Consider the following 22,500-nt stretch of genomic DNA (forward strand, 5'->3'; position numbering starts at 1 on the left):
GAGGAGGAGGAAGAAGAGGAGGAAAAGGAGGAGGAAGAGGAGGAGGAAGAGGAGGAGGAGAAATAGAGAAATGCATCCCTGGTTTAGGAGGAGGAGAACGAATGTAGGGAGTGGAGGAGGAGGAGGAGGAGGAGGATGAGGAAGAGGAGGAGGAGGAAGATGCATCCCTGATTTAGGAAGAGGAGGAAAATAAATGTAGGGAGTGGAGGAGGAGGAGGAGGAGGAGGAGGAGGAGGAGGAGGAGGAAGAGGAGGAGAAGAAATGGAGAGAAAGAGCAACAGAGAGGAGGAGAGAGTAGGAGAGAGAAGAGAAGGGTGTGTTTTGGGGAGAGAGAGAAGGAGAGAGTGTGTTTGGGGGAGAGGAGAGAGAAAGGGAGACTTGGGGGAGAGAGAGAGAGAGAGAGAGAGAGAGAGAGAGAGAGAGAGAGAGAGAGAGAGAGAGAGAGAGAGAGAGACTAATACAGGCAAAATCTCCGGAGTATCAGGAGCGGGTTGCTGCCAGTGGCTGCCACCGTTTCCCAACACTGTGTGTGTGTTTGAATAAGCAGGAGAGGAGGCCTGTACACATGCGAGACCATGCATACTATCACTCACACTTGACAGCAGCGCCTCACTAAAGGAATCTACTGTTGATGAAAGAGTTGTGACAAGCTTTGTGTGTGTGTGCGTGTGTGTGCATGTGTGTGGTGAAAAAAAAAAACGAAGAAAAAAAACTGAAAAGAAAGCATGACTTTGTTTATCAGTTTGTGGTGGATATGCATGTGTAAATATGAATATGTTTATGCATCTCTAAATGTGTATGCACAGGTTCTGTATATACATGTGTGTGTGTGTGTGTGTGTGTGTGTGTGTGTGTGTGTGTGTGTGTGTGTGTGTGTGTGTGTGTGTGTGTGTGTGTGTGTGTGTGTGTGTGTGTGTGTGTGTGCGCGTGTGTGTGTGTGTGCGCACATGCATCAGGGAGGGAAATTGGCCCGAGCCCATCTTCCAAATTCTGCACAAAAAAACCCTGCAAGTGTGTGGGTGGTGGAATTCAACCTCCAAATATCCATTTATTAATGTGGCAGGGGAATGGTACCATTTACTTGTCAGTTGCCAGCGGTACAGGTGCACATTTCTGGAGGGAAATTTCATTTGCAGCCCTGGTGGTGTCATGAATGTGGAGCCATATTGGACAGAGCTGAGCAGCAGAGAGGACTGAAGTCAAGATGACAGAAGAGGAAGCAGAGAGCAGAGGAGAAAAAATATATAGTAGAATAATGAGAGAGAGAGAGAGAGAGAGAGAGAGAGAGAGAGAGAGAGAGGTGTGTGTGTGTGTGTGTGTGTGTGTGTGTGTGTGTGTGTGTGTGTGTGTGTGTGTGTGTGTGTGTGTGTGTGTGTGTGTGTGTGTGTGTGTGTGTGTATATTTGGCATTGAGGTGTATTGGATGTGTGGATTAGTGAAGGCTGCCGGTTTCCAGGAGGAGGGAGAGGAGAGGTCTGCAAACAACAACACTCGCCCCACTACACAGAGAAGAGAACAGGACGCAGCTCCTCTTAATGAGGAAGGAGCTTTGGTTGCTAATTCCACTTAAACCCTAACGAGCTAACAGGGGCCCTGCTCAGGGCCACGGCCCCCGTCCCTCGGCCCCCGACCCAGCCTAGTCAGCTAGTGTCTCTGATACTGTTTTCAGGCTGACCAGAACGGCGAGTTTCTCGACAACATTGTTGCTGCTGAAGCTGCTGACATCCACTTTGCCGTCACAGTTTGCGGAGAAAAAACATTGTTTTTTTGTCTGTTGGCATCGAGAACCAACTTTCCGGTGCTCGAACGCTCAGGCTTGTGACGTGAGCATGCCGGCCGGTTTGGGATTAGGTGTGAGAACAGGCAATGGGACGGTTCGAAATTGTCCTGAACGCGCCCCAAAGGCGACAGATTTTAGAGTGAAGGACACAATAGGACTTCATAGGGTGGGCACAAGCCTGCTGACACAACATACACATTAGGGGTGGTACGGTTCACAAAAGACACGATTCGGTCCATGTCACGGTTTCAAGGTCACGGTTTTCGGTTTTGTACGGTTCTGTTTTTTTTTTTTTTTTTAATAAATAAAATTTATTATGCACTGAAAATGTATAATATAAAAATTAGAATGAAAATGTAAGCTTATCATGTTGAATTTGACTTCATTTAACCTGTAAGTTACTGAAAGAGGAAAGATATCAATGATTTTAACATGCTTCCATTTATTTCACAAAAAAGGAGAACTAAGTCCTAACTTTTAAGTTGACAAATATTCAAATATTACATACTATAACACATTTGACGTGTAAAAATAAAACAGCTACACTCCTGTAGGCAATGGGACCATTAGGTCAGTGCAGTATGACTATTTTGGTGAATGACACATTGAGAAAGAATTGGACTTTTATTTTGATACCGCTTTCTGCGAGTTTTGCGCTTAGGATGAATCAGCTGCTTCCTATCATGAAACTGCCGGCCGTGAGAAGCATAGAAGTAAAATCAGAAGTCAAATTCAATTTTAAGTGAACAAGTGAGAGGGTTAAGTTATGCTAAAATGTAAAAGTTAAGGTAACAAATAATTTAAAAAGATCGTTTTTTTAGAAGTGTATACAATACACAAGAATGTTTCAAAAAACTCCTGTGAAGCTGAGACTGTTAAAACAGTCAAATTTTATTTTGGTTATAGTGTTAAAAATCAATGTTAACTAGGCAACAGCACAAAGTTCCCTTCATTCCATCAGAGTTTAACTGGCTACATATCAGGAATACAGTTGATTCCAGTTAAGGACAGCGCAGTGAATCTGGTGGACTTAAGTAGACCTCCTTGGGTGGACATGTTCAATTATCTCGCATTTTGCCGTCTGGAATCCCCATTCAATGTCACGTGGATATCGCCTACACTAGGCTACTGTAACGTAAGTCATAGTCTACTTTGTTCTGCTAATCTGTCATTTTTTGTAAATTCATGTTCATTTAATTTAAATTGGTCAGAATAAAGGCTGGGGGCAGTCGCTTGCGTTAACGTGGAGAGAGAGGGGGGAAAGGGAGACGCTGCTGGCCGACCTGCAGTTGCGCAGGCTACTGTAGCCTAGTCAGCTGGTGCATGCTGTTACATTATGCCTTTCAGTTGGCTGATAAAAATCAGTCTTTCCACACTCAATATCCTACGTAGTCTTTGTGTTGTATGCTTGTAAAAGTAGTAGGATTTTAATTGCGTCGTCCGCAGGTGGCTTTTTTTTTTTTTTTTGAAACCGTGGGCACCGTGCGGTTGCGCACTACCCCGTTCCGTGACATGCAAACCATACGGTTTCGGTTTGCTATGCAAACCGTACCATACCTAATACACATGTAGGGCACCTCCTAAACATTGTTGCCTCGTACTGTAAATAGTGAACTACGTAGAATATTGACTTCATAGGGTGTGCCCAAGGCTAATGACCCAATACACAGAGGGCTTGCCCTAATCGCTGCGTACGACACAGAGCACAATGGCACTTGGAAACGGTATTGTGTGATATGTGAGAGCAGACAATGGACAAAACATACTGACGCAACAATGGATTTGAAATAGCCAAAGGAATCCTTAGGATTCTGGAATCCCAAGGATTTGGGAGTGTTTTGGCTGCTTCACATCCATTTACACTCTTAATTAAATAGTGAATTATAGGCAATAAAACAAATCGTGCAGGATGTTTCTCGGATCACTGATGAATTATGTCAATATACTGCCAATGTTTTAAGGTGTAAACTGCTAGACCCCAGACAAAGATTAGCTAATGATGCGGGTGGGGAGGACAGGAAGACCTCTACAACATAGCCTAGGGAAATAAAAACCATTGACTGCAGATTGGCAATACTGTGTGAAGCGTCTATGCCACTCTTTAATGTTGTGATAGTGCAGTAAATTTGACATTTATTGCACAGAAGCTGCGTAGGTGTGAGAAGCTCAAGAGTTGTTTTTTTTCAAAGGAAGAAAAAAAAAGAAATTGTAATTCTGGTGAGTCTCGGCGGGGATGTAGAACAAACCAAACAGCCAATACTGAGCAACACGAGTTTTAAATTGAAACTGCTCAATACATTCCTTTGCTGGTGCCTGGTGTCAACTAGTCGTAAAGGGATTGTGCATTGCAGACATCCTGCCTACATTTTAGGCCTTGAGCTCTTCCCCCCAGTAGTCATTGCATAATGCGATATTGATGATGATAATGACTAGGCTAATTACGATGCGTGTGTGTGCAATGAAAAATCAAGTCGCTTTATCGACAGCAGAGCAAACCAGCCCACGCTCTACTCTACACCAGTATTGGCAACTGGACTCCTTTTCAGAGTCTCACATCCACAGAATTACAATGCTGACGAGTGCAGTGGAATTTTGGGAAACGTAGGCCAAGAAAGACATATGGCCAGGCTGGACCAATTAGAACACAGCACTACTCCATCTATAAAAACTATAAACGTTACAACGGCGTTTTGTTTACTGGTGCTGTCCCGAAGCAGAGTGCTGTCTCTTTCTCACCATCAGTACTTGAGCAAGCGCTTTAAGATGCCGATACAGCAAGCCCGCCGTTTGGCGTTCAAGAGAGCTCGACTGGCACAAGTGCCCCTTGTGTCAATGGAGATAAAACATTTAGAGCAGGGGTTTTTTAACAGTGCGTGTGTGTGCCAAATGGTGAGATAAATTATATTCCTCCACTCCATTTAGCCTGTGCTGTAAACATTTGCAACCCTCGGTGGGGGCCGGGGGAAACCAGGCCTGCTTAACGCACCTGTGCTTTAGCTCCCTCTCTACTCTCTCCCTCTCGCTCTCACTTCAGCCGTCCCCCTAACTGCGTATTGATTTAACTCAGAGCCAAAGATTAGCTACAAAAAAAGGAAACCGGATGAGTGAAAAAAGAGAAATGAGGTGGAAAAAAAGAAAAGAAGCAGTTTGTCAATCTCTTTGCTAAAGCAGTGTGCTGATTGCCACAGGCGACAAGGAGAAGGCATGAAAAAATTGTATAACAATAAAATAAAGGAATATATGAATAAAAACACCAACAAGGTAGCTGCTACTGGTTTTAGATTTTTCAGGTTTTAGATCAGATGCTGGAGGTATTGTCAGGGGTGCTGTTGGGGGTTCAGGGGGTTGTTCACTGAGAAAATGTGAAGCACAGTTGTTAAAAGTGCAATTTGACGCAACATGAGAATGGAAATATAGAGGCTTGGGCTTCAGGGCCCCCTGTGATGTTTGGGGCCCTGGGCTTGGACCCGGTAGGCCCGTGCAGACCAGTACAATAATACCGTAGGCCCGTCCCTGGCTCCCCTCCAGAGAATCACTCCCCTCCCCTGCTGATGGGGCACTTCTTTCTCCTCCACACCTTCTCCTCCTCCTCTTCCACATCCCCCTCTCTCTCTAACTTCTTTTTTCCTGTTCGCTCCTCCTCCAGTATTGCCAGTGTATTGGACTCCAAGGCTGTGTCGCATTTGACTGGTAGCTAAACTTCCGTAGCTACGCCAATGTGTTGAGTGTGGAGAGGAGAAAATGGAGGGCAGAGAGAGAGAAAGAGAGAGAGAGAGAGAGAGAGAGAGAGAGAGAGAGAGCGAGAGAGAGAGAGATGGGAGGAGGTGCTATTTCTGTCCTCCCATCTTTAACTCTGATTCCACAAGAGCAATTATAATAAAAGCTCTCCCTCTTTCTCTCTCTCTCTCTACATCTCTCAACCCCTCTCCATCCTCCTCTCCCTACCTCCCTCCTCCTCTTCCTCCTCTTATCTTCCTCCCTTTCCTATTTGTCCCTTGCCACTCATCATACACCATCATCTCCTCCTCCATCCTCTCTCTCTCTCTACCCCATTCTCTGCCTCTCCCCCTTACTCTCTCTTTCTCTCTCTCCCTCTCTCCATCCGCCCTGTCTCTTTGCTCAGGAGGATAATAACAGGATTGTGTGGGAGCAGGGACACAGAATGGACATTTGGACTGTGGAGGTGTGAGCATGTGTGTGTGTGTGTGTGTGTGTGTGTGTGTGTGTGTGTGTGTGTGTGTGTGTGTGTGTCTGTGTGTGTCTGTGTGTGTCTGTGTGTGTCTGTGTGTGTCTGTGTGTGTCTGTGTGTGCGCATGTGCATGTGTGGTTCCAGACTTAGAATGCCAACTGTCAGCACATTTCTTTTTTCCCTTCCTCTCTGCTGGAAGAGATTAACTAACGTCCAGAGAGAGAGATAGGGAGACAGAGAGAGAGAGAGAGAGAGAGAGAGAGAGAGAGAGAGAGAGAGAGAGAGAGAGAGAGAGAGAGAGAGAGAGAGAGAGAGAGAGAGAGAGTTCCTGGTTTGCCAGGAACAGTGGCAAGCAACACAGAGCCACCACCCCCCACCCCCCACCACCCCCTCCCCTCCAAGATGCAACACCCAATAGCACAAACATACACCCCCACCAACTCACCCATAAAACAGAGTGACACACCACACCAATTACCATTATGATTAGTGTTGCACCGATACCATTTTTTAGCCCCGATACCGATACCCGATACCTGATTGTGCAGTATCGGCAGATACCGATACCATACCGATACTACTCTGTTCGAAATGTATATACAGTATATATATGAAAAGTTATATAGGCTACTACTTGGATGTAACATCATTGCTATTATGGCTTTGTCAGGCTGCTGCCTACTCCAGTAGAACTTTTTATGCTTTTAAATACCTATGATATAAAATAACTAAGATCAAGGCTCCGTTTAACTGTCATACTAGCATCTGTAAATGGTATCGGTGCCCTATTTGTTGGTATCGGCCGATACCGATACCACCATTTTAGTGCAGTATCGGGCCCCCAGCCGATACTGGTATCGGTATCGGTGCAACACTAATTATGATGATAAACCTTTTATAACGATGTCTGCATACAAAGTCTCCCTCCCCCACTGATTGCACTGTCAAGAAGCTACAGTAGGTCCCAGTCAAGGGCTGGCTTAGCCTTGAGCTTGTAGCATTGTGCTTTGCCGACACCACGCCTCCGTGGAGAAGAAAATTAAGTTTCTCTGCTGTCAGCTAAGGCTCAGCAACTTTTGGGGGGACTTTTTGTTTACTATACAACATCCTTATTGCAAATGAGAAAGTGACCTTTAAATCATACTTTTGTGAGATATCCAATAAAACCTCTATCGTCATTGACGTCTCACAGCACGAGACCATAAGCACAAGGAGAGGACAGCAGGTTAGGTATTGAAAGGGACCCTTTATGTAGCAGAAGGCCATACCAAGAGGTTGCCTGATTATCATCGATTTTCAAGTCTTGTACCGAGATGTTGGTCTGACCAAGAACATAATGAATAACGTCTTCCAAACGGCCTGGTTAACCCGCCTCCCTCGGTTTGCGACTGGTCGAGGCCATTGACAGTAAATAGAATGGACGCCAAATCAACGCTATTTGCCATTCAACGCTTTGAAGCCAGATTTGGGAACATTCCACCTTAGCAACGCCAAACGCAGGTGCTGATTGGACAACAACAAGACTTCTAACGGTCAATCAAACCATGTTCTGATGCTCATTGGTCAATTTAACTTTTAATATCTCTCTAAAACAAAACATCACCACAAAAAATCACCACCCTGGTAAGTTGGAGAGCAAGGGGACCTACTAGTTGAGCGAAAAATTATCCCCCTGAAGTGGCATTTAAGGGAGATACAGGGTTTTATGTCTCTCATAGGAATGAATGGGATTTGGCCATTTTTTGGTCTTTTTGGGTCCAACCTTGGCTCCAACTTGGCTTCAACAATGAAATAGAATTTTGGCCTCCATTCTATTTACTCTCAATGGTCGAGGCCAGAGAAGGCTGTGCCGATGTTCAAACCAAACAAAGTGAGTGGAGTTCCCGATTTCTCAGGAGCAAAGCGATATTCATATTGCTCCTAGCCTAACTAGAAGCAACGGTGAAGGTGTTGCATCACTAGGAGGGCGTCGCCTGGATAACCAAGGGGTGCTAACCAGTGAAGAAATATTAGACTCTGGAGCACCCACTAGTGGAGTTCCTTGCCAACACCTGTTCTAGTCTGTTCCATTATTTAGTAAACTACAGTAGTGTCACCTACTTGCCTATTTTAATTAATTAGGCGAGCTAGAGTACTGGTATACTATACAGTGTTGTTCCAACTGCAAACCGGCACAAAACAATATATTCCATTTCCCCAGAATATTCAGAAGGTGGTCATGGGTAAGCGGATAGAGTGTCAGACTTGTAGCCCAATGGTTGCCGGTTCAACTCTTGACCCGCCAGGTTGGTGGGGGGAGCAGTTAACCAGTGCTCTCCCCCATCCTCTTCCATGACTTGAGGTACCCTGAGCGTGGTACTGTGCCCCAGAGAGTTTACATGCAATTTGGTTGTGTGCAGTGAGAACTTGTGTGCTGTGGAGTGCTGTGTCACAATGACCATGGGAGTTGGAGTTTTCCAGGTGGGCTTCCCTTTTCATGTTCAGATTGGCGTGTACACTGACGTACATCTTTGACACTCAGCAGCCATGGCACATATCATCATCTGCCTTCTATGAGTACACGAGTGCTCACTTTCTGAAGTGACTCTGTTAGATCAGGCAGGCTTAAAACAGACACAGTTTGAAAAAGAACAAAGAATATTACTCCTCCGTGATCAGGCACAATGGGTACATAAAGCAGAAAGGACAGGCAAAGAGTTGTTTTGCAGCCCATATGGGCAAAGCCATAAACCGGAGTAGAGACTCCGCTTCACTCAGGGGCCCTTGTGCATTCCTAAGCCTTCACATTGCATTCTCATACATATTACATGTCCTAAGCTATTGCATTGCATCCTCATACATATTAAATGGCCAAGCCAAACCTCTCTCTCCCTCCTTCCCTCTCTCTCTCTCGCTCTCTCTTACATTTTCACTCTCACTCTCTTGCTGTGTCTTTGTCTCCAACATTCTCTAGTAGGGGTGGGCGATATGGCCAAAAATGTATACCTCGGTATAATTTTAGTCACGGTATATATCACGGTATATATCACGGTATTGTACATTTGTTTAAAATTGAAGCGTTGCAAAATGACAAAAAAAACACATTTTTTTAACCTTTGCATTTGATTTTTGAAAATGACACAATGTCCTTTCATATATGCGTGAATTCTTGCCATTTCATAATTCATACATTTTTTAAAAACAAGCAAAAACTAGCCTATGTGAAATACATTTTGCAATGCAATGCAAGCTACCCAATAGAACACTGTCAATTTCACCAAGTGTCGAAGGGGTTAAACTACGGTAGAGAGGGGGAAAAGGGGAGAGGTGTCAAACTGAACACATTGAGTGCGTTTACATGCAATTCAGGATCCCGAATATGAGGCTTATCCCGGTTATGATCATATTCGGGATAAGGTGTTTATATGCGCACAGAACGTTATATCCCAGTCTACATTCTTGGCCGTTATAGAATTCTCTTCAAATGCGTGTAGCCTGGATACCAGCAACAGCGTTCCATGGGAAGCCCCTGTATTCGGGATAAGGTGTATACATGCGTCAGTATCCCGGCTTCTTTCGGAAAACTCCACCTAGCATATCCCGATTTCTCAGTATCCCGAATAAGGGCTTATTCGGGATACTGAAGTGTTTATATGCACAAACGCAAATTCGGGATACTTAATATCCCGATCATATTCGGGATACTGAACTGCATGTATACGCACTCATTGACAGTAAATAGAACTGAACGTGGATTGTATCAGCTACATCGTTCATTGCACCTTTTTTCTATTTCTGAAGTTGTTTATGGTAATTTTGAAATGTGTGCTTGCATCTGTGATTATGCCAGGCATAATGGTTTAAGCTGTCATTGTTAAAGTTAAGAAAAACGAACTTTCACATGAGGCAGTTAGCAATGCATTGCAGAACTAATGCATTTGAATGGCAATGGCAGCTTTCACTGCACCAGCGGTTAGCGTGCTAACGTTAGCGAAATCGCTAATGCCTCATTTTAAACAGTGATCAGTCATTTTAGTTACTAACACCCAGTCAGATATCATGAATTATATTATCTCAACTGGAAACAGTAACATACAGCTGTTACGGCTGGCGCAATGTGTTAAATGTAAGGCAACCAATGTTAGCACATTAAGCACATTTATTTTGTCAGACACCAGCATAGACATGAATGACTTGGGCTGTTAGCTAGTTAGCTTGCATTTCGTGCCCAGTAAATTGTGGAGTCCAGAATCGAAATGTGTTGCCATCACATACCATTTCAAACAATAGTTCACTAACACTAACCATACATTTTACACTTGAAGCTTAGTCAAAGGAAATGATTGTGCTGTTTCTCTACAACCACATTGCTACAACTTGAGGCAGTCAGTCGGGTAGATGTTCAAAACGTTGTCTATACTGCCATCTGCAGGATGCAATGCGCTATATCACGGTAGAACGGTATGGCCAAAATCCATACCTTGGTGGAAAAAATACCTTTTACGATAGTATACCGTCCATACCGCCCACCCCTATTCTCTAGCTTTCTAAGCTCTCTCTGTCTCTGTCTCTGTATCTGTCTCTCTCTCTACCTCTGTCTCTACTGTAACCATCTTTCTTTTTGTCTCCCTCGTTCTCTGCCCCATTACCACCAAGGCCTCTTATCGTGAGGGGATGTTAAATGACTACAGCAGCTTTGATAATGCATGAACTGCTCCTTATCCTTCCCCCAATTAATCCTGATGGCACACTACGCTCCCATCACAAAGAACTCTAGCACAGGCACGCTGTGCGAAATAAAAGTTAAGTGCATATTGCAGTTTTTAATCCAATGCAAAAGTTATTTCCATCACGTCTTCTCTTCGGTCTTAAATCGGTCATGTCTTTGTGCTTGTGCCTGTTTCGATCACATAATGTTCATCTTGACAAAGGACTCCAGCACAAGCATGCTGTGTATTGATCTTTACAAACAACAGCGGCATATTTCATTGATGCAGGTGAATTGAAGGAAGTTTTATTTTAATGTGATGTACCAGGTACTTAAAGCAACCTTGGGTTTCATGAAAGGTGCTATAAAACGTACTGTAGTGGTGGTGGTGGTGGTAGTAGTAGTAGTAGTAGTAGTACATTCACGTTTTCTCTTCTACCATCAATCTGTCAATGCATATCTTTGAATCTTCATGTGTGCTTGTGTCTGTTTCCATCACATGATGTTCATCTTCACAAAGAAGATGTCTCTGGGCATAACGGTGAAGTGCATAAGGCTATAATGCATATGAATTGGAAGTGCTTTTTTATCTGATGCATCACATATTTGTCTCACATGCAGGTGAGTATATGTGCATATCTTTGATTGAATCTGTATGTCATCATCATGTGTGTTTGTGTCTGTGAACCGGAGTCCTGTCATGTCTCTGTCTATCACATAATGTTTATCTTCATGTTTGCATGAGGCATCTCTATTCGAATGGTAATGCCAGTAAACAGGGCTGACCAGATTTGAATTCCATGTGTTGTGAACCAACCACGTCTTCAGTTGAAAATGCCATTCCATCCCTCCTGCTTTTGCCTTGTCCATTCCCATCTCATCATCATATACATTACAGTGTGGCATCATCCTGTGCTCACGTCTTAGTGATTATGGGCCTTGGATGGCTCGCCCGTTGGCATCTCCATATGTGGTAGTGAGATGCCATCTGTACCACCAGGCTCTGCATCCATCCAATCATCCATCTACCCACCGACTGAGAGGCTGTCTTGTCCCAGTCACAGCACACAGGTCTACTTAAGAAAAATAAGGATTCCACAGTCTTCTATTAGAAGGTTTACCTCTTACTGAGTAATACTCTAACCTCTAACTTGAACACAGCAAGGAACAATATTTTGTCACCAAGTATATTAGCAGTTGTATATTCAATATAAAATCGGTAATTCACAAAATGGCTGATACAGTTCTGCTACAAAAAAGGGGCAAATTGATTAACTCCGCAAGGAACAGTATTTTGTCACCAAGTGAATTAGCAGTTGTATATTCAATATAAAATCGGTAATTCACACAAAATGGCCGATACATTTCTGCTACAGAAAAAAGGGCAAATTGATGAACTCCGCAAGGAACAGTATTTTGTCACCAAGTACATTAGCAGTTGTATATTCAATATAAAATCGGTAATTCACACAAAATGGCCGATACATTTCTGCTACAGAAAAAAGGGCAAATTGATGAACTCCGCAAGGAACAGTATTTTGTCACCAAGTACATTAGCAGTCGTATATTCAATATAAAATCGGTAATTCACACAAAATGGCCGATACATTTCTGCTACAGAAACAAGGCCGACAGGCGGACAACAGATGCGTCCCTCTATGCCAGTTCCAACTATGCCATTTTTCCCGCCACCCTGGCCTCCTCCTAACCTGTCAACGCCCCCCTGAGGATGTACTTTGTGTTTATTGGTCATATTGCCCATGGAAACTGCAAATAATGTGACAGGCAGCAAAATGGCTTTATTTTTTGCAGTTTAGGCTATAATAAGCTTATCATTCTTGGATTTGGAAAAGAACCATATGATTTCAAATGTCACATAGGCTAGATCAAGTAGGCTACATTAAAAATTGCTAGACATTTATTAGTATCAGCCTTTAGTATCACGCCATTTCAGCATCATGTGCATGTGGGAAAGAATGTAAACATCGACAAATAATAAATAAATAAAACCGTTTGGATGAATCATGCGCTTATGGGTTCACCCTTTAGGTGAATCATGCGCTTAATTTTCAATGCCAGCTTTTCACCGTCAAGGCACAAAGCAGTGAGCGTTAGTGCCAGAGTTTACCAAATTCACACGACTGTAAACCAATTCTGAATCAAAAGACGCATTCTCTCTCGTGCTTTCTCTGAGCGCAATGGAAAGCACCTATGGGGTACGAGGCCGCCAACGAAAGAACCTCCCTTTGTAGCCTACGACACACCGTAGGCCTATGTCAAATGGCCCAGCTGTCTAGCACCATGTTTCAGAGCGCAGTGCACACTGACTAGGCTACTCACTGAAAAGGCAGAAGTAAACTCGCTGGGAATATTAAAAGGGAGGCTCGTAAGCTACACACAGACGTATGAACCCGATTTTGTGGACTGGACAAAAAGCGGAGGAAATGTGAATGCTATGAAAGAAAAAAAAAGTCCACGTTTAGAGGCGCTGCGGGCTGTCAACTAATTACAGTTCCATGTCGTGGAGCGTTATGCAACGCAAACGTCCTCGATCCAAGCAGAAAGGAAAATGTGAATGTTACAAAAGGAGAAAAGCTAACCAAATGTTACAGGTTCACGTTTAGAAGAAGAGCTGTACATGCGCTGCGGGTAGCCTGTCAACTAATTACGGTTCCATGTCGTGGAGCGTTATGCAATGCAAACGCCCCTCTATCCGAGCACAAACATCTGTGTCAAAAAACTGCCTGTCGACTTCTAAATCGTTCATTTCCGCGAGTCTCTGACGAACCAAAATAAAGTTGCCTCCCATTGTCCAAACGCAAAACAATGCCGAAAATTGAATGACCCCCTCAGTTATCTCACTCAGTCATGCCGGTTTGGTTACATATCATATGGCCTACGTTTTGGCTTGCACGCATTCGCTCCGGTCCAAAATGCCAACTCTGCCGCCTTGTGGCCACAGGAAGGAACAATTGAAGGAATGCGTTTCAGACGGACGGACGGACGGACGGACAGACAGACCCTCTTTTAGAGATGCTGGGACGCATCTAAAAAGGGCATATTGGCACTGAAAGTTTGCTCTCCTGTCGAGATCTGCCATCGTGACCGGGGCTGCAGTCTATTCTGTACACATTGACAGCATGATGGCTGTCACCCTGTCACATTTTTAAAGGACATATCTGTCCACCTCCGCTATGCTCTGTCTATCTTTGCAATGTCATCCTGTCTGCTTGCTGGTTGCATGCCTGCCTGTCTGTCTCTCTGTCTGTCTCTCAATCCATTCCATGGTTCCCAGAGCTGCTTTGTATTCTGGTCACACCTTTCAAATGCATACACACACACACGCACATATCGTGGCAGACACACACACACACATTCTCTCTTTCTCTCTCCATCCCTCTCAAATCCCGTCCCACTTACCGCACTCACTCAAACGCACGCGCACGCATACACACACACACACGCACGCGCACGCATATACACACACACGCGCGCGCGCACGCACGCACGCACGCACGCACACCTGCACGCACGCACGCACGCACGCACGCACGCACGCACGCACGCACGCACGCACGCACGCACGCACGCACGCATACACACACACACACACACGCATACACACACAAGTACACATACACATGGCCACACGTCAGTCAGCTCCTGATCCCCAAAGTGCCACCGCTTTAATCAATCCCCGTGCTGACCTAGGCTCACCAATCGCCCCCATCATACTTCCTCATTCCCAGCATGCTCCGCTCTCAATCTGCACCCCAGACAGCAGGTCAAAGGGCACTGCTCTCGCACACTCAAACACACACACGCACACGTACGCACACGCACACACACACACAGGCAACGCGCACGTGCATGCGCATGCGCACGCGCACACGCACACACGCACACACACTTCACCTTGAATATCAAAGAGGAATGCACAAACATGTTCATATACAAGACAACACGAACAATCAAAATTTTTATTATTCAAAGGTATTCATACAATCAAAAGGAACAGCCCACAGGATTGCATCCATGTACTCTCTCACACACACACACACACACACACACACACACACACACACACACACACACACACACACACACACACACACACACACACACACACACACACACACACACACACACACACACACACACACACACACACACTAAAGTAGAGGCTATGAATCTTATTATGCATGTATGTTTGCCGGCCATACCAGTAAAACACACAGAGCGTACCGTATATGCGCCCACGCACCCACACCATAGTCCCCATAGCAATCACTATGGAGATATGGAATCTCATTCGCCGTGTCCAAACAAAACTGGGGATGTGTGTGTGTGTGTGTGTGTGTGTATGTGTGTGTGTGTGTATGTGTGTCCATGTGACTATACAAGTAGATATTATTCAAGAGAGTTCGTGTAGGTGTTGGTGTATGTGTATGCATTGGTATGTGTACATGTGAGTTTGTGTAGGTGTTGGTGTATGTGTATGCATTGATATGCGTACATGTGAGGTCGTGTAGGCCCTATGTGCTGGTGTATGTGTATGCATTGGTATGCGTTCATGTGAGTTTCTGTATGTGTTGGTGTATGTGTATGCATTGGTATGCCTTCATGTGGGAAGCTTGTCTGTACCTGTATGATACAGTGTGAGCTTGTGTTTGCATACCTGTACATGTGTGTGTGCATCTGTGCATGTGAATGCAGAATCTGTAAATATGTGTGCGCGCGCATGTGTGTGCGTGTGTAGAATCTGTATACGTGTGTGTGCGTGCGCGTGTGTGTGTGTGTTCCCATTGCTGACCTGCTGTGCTGGAGACAAATGGCCAGTGCTTAGCTAAGGCATTGGGGAGGGGAGGGGAGCAGAGGGGAGCGGGGCGAGGCTGTGTGTGTCCGTGCGTGCGTGTGTGCGTGCGTGCGTGAGGGAGGGAGGTGCAAGGGCAGGACCAATCGCTTGCAGAGTGATGGATGCTTCAGCTTGGCCACTTCCCACTCTAAACAGCCTAGCACAGCAGTGCATACCATCTCATTGTGCGTGCGTGCGTGCGTGCGTGCGTGCGTGTGCATACTGCCTCATTGAGAACAGAACACAAAGCCGTCTTAATTATACACAATGTTATGGAATTCAAAAGCAGCTCCTTATAAAAGTGCATGTTGCTCATACAAACACACTTGTTGAGTACAAGCGCAAATACAAATCTATGCACTCATTGTTATTACATTACACTTAGATGACGCTTGTATCCAAAGCTACATACACTTATAGGTTCCGGATATTTGTTACAGGGCCTGGAGCAATGTGGGGTTGGGTGCCTTGCTCAAGGGCACAACACATATGCGCACATAAACATGTACAGGCACACACATCCGAACCGAAACACAAACACACACACACCCCTCTCCCTGTGTGTGTGTATGTGTGTGTGTATGTGTGTGTGCGTGTGTGTGTGCGTGCGTGCGTGCGTGCGTGCGTGTCAGGAGAGGGAGAGGAGATGGGAGGTGGGAGATTGGAGAGGAGATGGGAGGTGGGAGATTGGAGAGGAGATGGGAAATGGGAGGAGATTGGAGATTGCCCCTCCTGGGATCAGGAAGTTCCTAAAGGCCACAGAATTACCAAAGAGGTTGGATATATAATAAGAGGAATCGAAACACGCACACTCAATGCAAAAGCGTGTGCTCAAAATTTTGTCTCCTAAGGGGGCGTTGTCCCTCCTTCTTCTCCTTTCGTGGTGTTTGCACAAGACGTGCGCTACCGCCATCTACAGTGCTAAGGGGACTCCATTTATTCTCTACCTCAAGACTCCGAAGGTCTCCTAATCAAAGGTCTCCTAAAGGGGCGTTCTCCCGACGTAAAGTGGATACCGGAAAAGAACCCGCCTGCTTTATCTCACTCTCATATACGATTCTCTAGAATTACCCTTCTACCCGTGCACCGCGACCCAGAACTAATGCAACACACACACACACACACACACACACACACACACACAGGTGGGCAAGTCGATGTGTGCATACCGGAGAGAAGGTCAAGGGAGCAGAAAAAGCTGAAGATAGATGGAGACGATGTAATGAAAATGTGGTGTGTGGGGGAGAGAGAGAGAGAGAGAGAGAGAGAGAGAGAGAGAGAGAGAGAGAAAGAGAGAGAAATGGGAGGAGTGGGAGAAGGAGAAGGCAAGGGAAGAGATGATAAATGAGAATAAGCTGGAAGGTGTCGGTGGTCTGTGGTGTGTGTGTGTGTGTGTTTGTGTGCGTGTGTGTGTGTGTGTGTGTGTGTGTGTGTGTGTGTGTGTGTGTGTGTGTGTGTGTGTGTGTGTGTTTTTGGGGTGATGATTGAGCTTCCTCACAGGAAAGCCCCTGCATCCTTGGTATGGGGGACCCCGACTATGGCCTGATCTGCCTGCCAATCACAGAGCACCTCAGATCCTCACAATACACACTAGGGGTGGTACGGTTCACAAAAGTCACGATTCGGTCCATATCACGGTTTCAAGGTCACGGTTTTCGTTTTATACGGTTCTGTTTTTTTTATTATTATTATTATTATTATTATTTTTTCTATAAAATATATTATGCACTGGAAATGTATAAAATAAAAATTAGAATGAAAATGTAAGCTTATCATGGGTATGTTGAATTTGACTTCATTTTAACCTAACAAGGTGAAGTTACTGAAAGAGGAAAGATATCAATGATTTTAACATGCTTCCATTTATTTCATAAACAGGGAGAACTAAGTTGACAAATATTACATACTATAACACATTTGACGTGTAAAAATAAAGCAGCTACACTCCTGTAGGCAATGGGACCATTAGGTCACTGCAGTATGACTATTTTGGTTAATGACACACTGAGAACGAATTAGGGATGGCGAAAATTGAAAAAACTCTTAACCGGTTACTGAGACTCATTAACCGGTGGTTAACCGGTTAACCGGTAATCTTACATTTTAAAACGTTTGCGTGCCTGATATGCACAGCACTGATTTTTTTCATTATTATTTTTCACATCAGCCTTTTTTTTGCTGCACAGACAGGACCTGCCATGTCCAGCCATTGTTGCCAGATGGAAAATGCTGAATTATCGTACTAAAATCTCAAAATTAACGTTTTTTGGGAGGAAATTATTATTATAATTATTAATATTATTACAACCGGTTAACCGATGGCAGAGCATTTTAACCGGTTAAAGTTGATCTGGTCGATTATCGGTTAACTGGTTACCGGTTAACATCCCTAGAACGAATTGGACTTTTATTTTGATACCGCTTTCTGCGAGTTTTGCGCTTAGGAATCTATTGCTTCCTATCATGAAACTGCCGGCCGTAAGAAGCATAGAAGTAAAATCAGAAGTCAAATTCAATTTCAAGTGTACAAGTGATAGGGTTAAGTTATGTTAAAATGTGAAAGTTAAGGTAACAAATAATTTAAAAAGATCGTTTTTTAGAAGTGTATTCACAAGAATGTTTCACAAAACTCCTGTGAATCTGAGACTGTTAAACAGTCATTTTATTTTGGTTATAGTAAAAACATCAATGTTAACTATAGGCAACATTACAAAGTCCCCCTCATTCCATCAGAGTTTAACTGGCTACATGTAATTAGGCCTACAGTTGATTGCAGTTAAGGACAGCGCAGTGAATCTGATGGATATGAAGAGTTCAGATGCAAAACCCCCTAAGTGCCATTTCAGAAAATAATCCTAATTCATTTTTATTTAATACAAAGCTATCAAAATTGCAAGTTTTAAAATATTATTTATGTAATATAACTATTTATATGTATTATCAAGTATATGAATGTAAACCAAACCAACAACAGGTTTCTCCAAAAATATAAAAGTGCAGGTCTTCAGAAATGGAGTTAGGGGGTTTTGCATCTGAACTCTTCATATGTTCATATCTCGCATTATGCCGTCCGGAATCCCCATCCAATGTCACGTGGATTATAACCTACTGTACACTAGGCTAAGGCTACTGTAACGTAAGTCTACTTTGCTCTGCTAATCTGTCATTTTTTGTAAATTCATGTTCATTTAATTTAAATTGGTCAGAATAAAGGCTGGGGGCTGTCACTTGCGCTAACGTGGAGAGAGAGGGGGGAAGAGGGGACGCTGCTGACCGACCTGCGCTTTCTTGTAGGCTGCTGTAGCCTACTCAGCTGGTGCATGCTGTTACATTATGCCTTTCAGTTGGCTGATAGAAATCAGTCTTTCCACACTCAATATCCTATGTAGTCTTTGTGTTTTGTGCTTGTAAAAGTAGTAGGATTTTAATTGCGTCGTCCGCCGGTGGTCACTCTCTCTTTTTTTTTTTGGAAACCGTGGGCACCGTGCGGTTGTGCACTACCCCGTTCCGTGACATGCAAACCGTACGGTTTCGGTTTGTGACGCAAACCGTACCATGCCTAATACACACATGACTCGCACCACACTTGCTTTGCTCCCTTTAGGGCCTTTTCACACCAGAACGGCCGCCGTCAACAGGACAGAAGCGCCAGCGAAAATACATGGAAACAAATCTGTCTTTCCACACCAACACACACACGCCAACACTAACACATGCCAACACACACGCACGCCAACGCACACACACGCCAACGCACACACACGCACACACGCACACGAACACACACACAAACAAGTCCATAAGAACTGACCCAATTATGAAAACAAGAGTCTAGAAAGCATATAAGCATACGTTTCCAAGCCTTCCATTTCCATCGCTGGGAACATTTCAATCTGGACTGTCATTGCACTGCTTTTAGAACCCATTTGCTAATTAATTTGTGTTTGAATGCGTGCATTTGTCGCCACTGGTTTCAGACGAGTGTTTGGAAATTAAACACAAATGGTGGGCTTTCACAAAGGATGGATGGCTACCCACAGGCTGCACCTCATTCACTTAATAGTCAACACGGCAGACCTGCGGAGTGCTAATTTGAGCGAATAAAATGTAATTTTAGAGGAGGGTCTGAAGACTCTTTAGTAATGAAGTGAATTGTTCGCAGGCAATGCATGGACAGCTCGTTCTGATTTTGTAAAGCCTGTACATAACAAATGCTGCGATGATCTCCAGCAGACCTGAAAGATTTTTACATTTCAAAATACCTTATTGTAAGGGGAAAAAAACACACATAAATAACACACTACACACAAAACACAATATAACAGTTAAAACTAAAACTGCTGTTTAAAGACGCTCTGCATCCAACGTGGTGGTATTGGAGACACACAGCCAGCCTCCCAACGTGACACTTATCGCCTACTTAACACAGCGAGAGCCTGCAGGACTCGACTGCGGTGGCACTTAACTGGAGCCTGATGCATGAGGCAGGGAGACGCAAGAGGAGAGGAGAGGAGAGGAGAGGAGAGGAGAGGAGAGGAGAGGAGTGCTGGTGGAGATGGATGGGGCTGGGAGCAGTGCAGGGAAGGAGGTGGTGGAGGTGGCTGGGTGGAGAACCAGAGGAGATGATGATGAAGGTGGCTGCGTGGGTGAGGGGGAACCAGAGGTGATGGAGTGGGGAACAGAAGTGGAGGCTGGGGTTGGGGGACCAGAAGTGATGGAGGTGGCTGGGTGGGGAGAACCAGATGTGGTTGAGGGGGCTGGGCGAGTGGGGGGGTGGCAGAAGTGGTGGAGCGGTCTGGATTAGGGTGAACTTGAGGGAGGAGGGCACTGGGGGGGTGAGAGGGGGCCAGAAGTGATGGAGGGGGCTAGGAGTAGTGCGGGGAACAGAGGTGGAGGTTGGGAAGAGTGAGGAGGGTACCAGAGGTGGTGGAGGGAGGGGTTCTGGTTCTTGGCCGCGACTGGGTGAGGGGAGTGAGAGGAGGTCAGGTCAGGTCTGGGGAGATTGGGATGGGATGGTTGGTGGGGTCAGGGAGGATGCTGGAGGCTGGAGCCTGGCCAGGATAAAAGTAATGGGGGCCAAGGCTGGGAGGTGGGGGGTTGTGTATTGAATGCCACCTGTGGGAGGGGATGGGGCCGATGCAGCGAGGAGGAGGAGAGAGGGTTGTGGGTTGATGCTCCGCCTGTGGGGAAAAAGAGGAGTGAGAGGAGAGAGATGGGTGGGTAACTACTGACCTTCTCGAGGGGCGAGGCCTTGTTCCCTTTGTCTGCTTCCTTTTCTCTCTTCCTCTCGTCTTTCTTCTTCTCTCTTTCCTTCTGGCAGGAGGACAGGAAGAGTAGCAGCAAGAGCAGTAACGAGGGAGGAGGGAGAGGAGAGGGGGATAGGGGGAGAGCAAGCGAGGGAGGAGGAGGAGAGCAAGCAAGTGAAGGAGATGGTGGAGGAGAGGAGAGGAGAGGAGAGAGGAGGGGAAACGGGAGAGGCATTGAGGAGAAGTCAGTCAGTTTGTCATCAGATTTCATAATGCATGTTGGTATGTAGGAGGCAAAATACAAGCAGAGATGGTTGTTTGTGCACACACACAGGCACACATGCATTCCACGCACGCACGCATGCACACACGCATTCCACGCACACACACTCACATACCTGCTGACTCTGCTTCTCTGCTCGCGTTTCTTTATTTAGCAAGACTTCATTCAATATAAATGTTCCACAAACTTCACAGACACTGACCCAAGTTTCAGCTTATACACACACACAATTTTTTTTTTCTTTTTTTTCTCCAACACCCTCTGCCTCATACACATCTCATGAATACACACACACACACACAAACACACACACACACACACACACACACACACACACACACACACACGATCCAAGAAACGTACTTCTTCCCCAAATGGCCTCGCGTGCACACACACACAAACTCACACACACAAGTGCACACACCCACACACACGCATACACACAGAAAGGGCTGCTGGTGAGAAGGCAGCATAATTATGAATAATGAAAAACTCATAAAGGGTTCAAAGATTGTTATCGAGCTGCTGGAGTCAACCAGCCCACCCCCACACACCACCCACCCACACCACCTACCACACACACACACACACACACACACACACACACAACACACACAACACACACAATACACACAGACACATACACCACCCTTTTCCAAACCATCCCCCTCCAAACCACCACCCCACCACCAACGCCACACACAACAAACATCCTCCTCCTCCTCTTCCCACCCTCCTCTCTCCACCAACCTTTCCTACGTTTACTCGAAATCAATTTCTCACACAGTGGGGAGTAGCAGGAGAGAGAGAGAGAGAGAGAGAGAGAGAGAGAGAGCAACATGGAAAGCAACAGTGTACAAGCTGCTGTGGTGATGGCCAAGAGGAACGACGAGGGAACGAGGGAATACTCTGTTAGATGAGAGAAGTGCAGATGCCAGAACAGAAGAAGGAGCTGTGAGGATGAGGAAAAGAAGGATGAGAGGATGAGAGAGAGAGAGAGAGAGAGAGAGAGAGAGAGAGAGAGAGAGAGAGAGAGAGAGAGAGAGAACAAAAGAGAAGAAGAGAGAGCACCTGTGAGTGTTGCCTGGTTGCCTGTTGTCTCTCAGGGTCTCTACAAGGGTATTGATTCCTCTATTTACCTTCTTGCACGCTCACAGGACGCGCTAATCGATTCAATCCCAACACCTTGAACCGGCGCCACACCCATACACACATGCGCACACACACACACACGTGCACACACACACACACACACGCATCACAGGGATACACACAAACAAACATACCATCATGCGCCCACATACACACACACACACACACACACACACACACCCGTACACATACGGAGGCAATCTTGCATTGTCACACCCACACGTTGAACCAGTGCCGTACGCAATGTACGCACACTGCGGCACACAAGCACAAACACACACACAGATATGCACACACACGCACACACAC

At 45.3% G+C, this 22,500-nt stretch overlaps 1 protein-coding gene across 1 annotated transcript in view; it reads right to left on the reverse strand.

Moving 5' to 3' along the window:
- Positions 1-22,500, reverse strand: part of smap1 (small ArfGAP 1) — a 223,736-nt gene that overhangs the window by 125,958 nt on the left and 75,278 nt on the right. The window contains exon 5 of the mRNA XM_063191296.1: positions 20,743-20,823. Coding sequence (XP_063047366.1) covers positions 20,743-20,823 — 81 coding nt within the window. The remainder of the gene's footprint in view (positions 1-20,742; positions 20,824-22,500) is intronic.

This window comes from Engraulis encrasicolus, chromosome 24 (genome assembly GCF_034702125.1).
Source record: "Engraulis encrasicolus isolate BLACKSEA-1 chromosome 24, IST_EnEncr_1.0, whole genome shotgun sequence".
Taxonomy (NCBI): domain Eukaryota; kingdom Metazoa; phylum Chordata; class Actinopteri; order Clupeiformes; family Engraulidae; genus Engraulis; species Engraulis encrasicolus.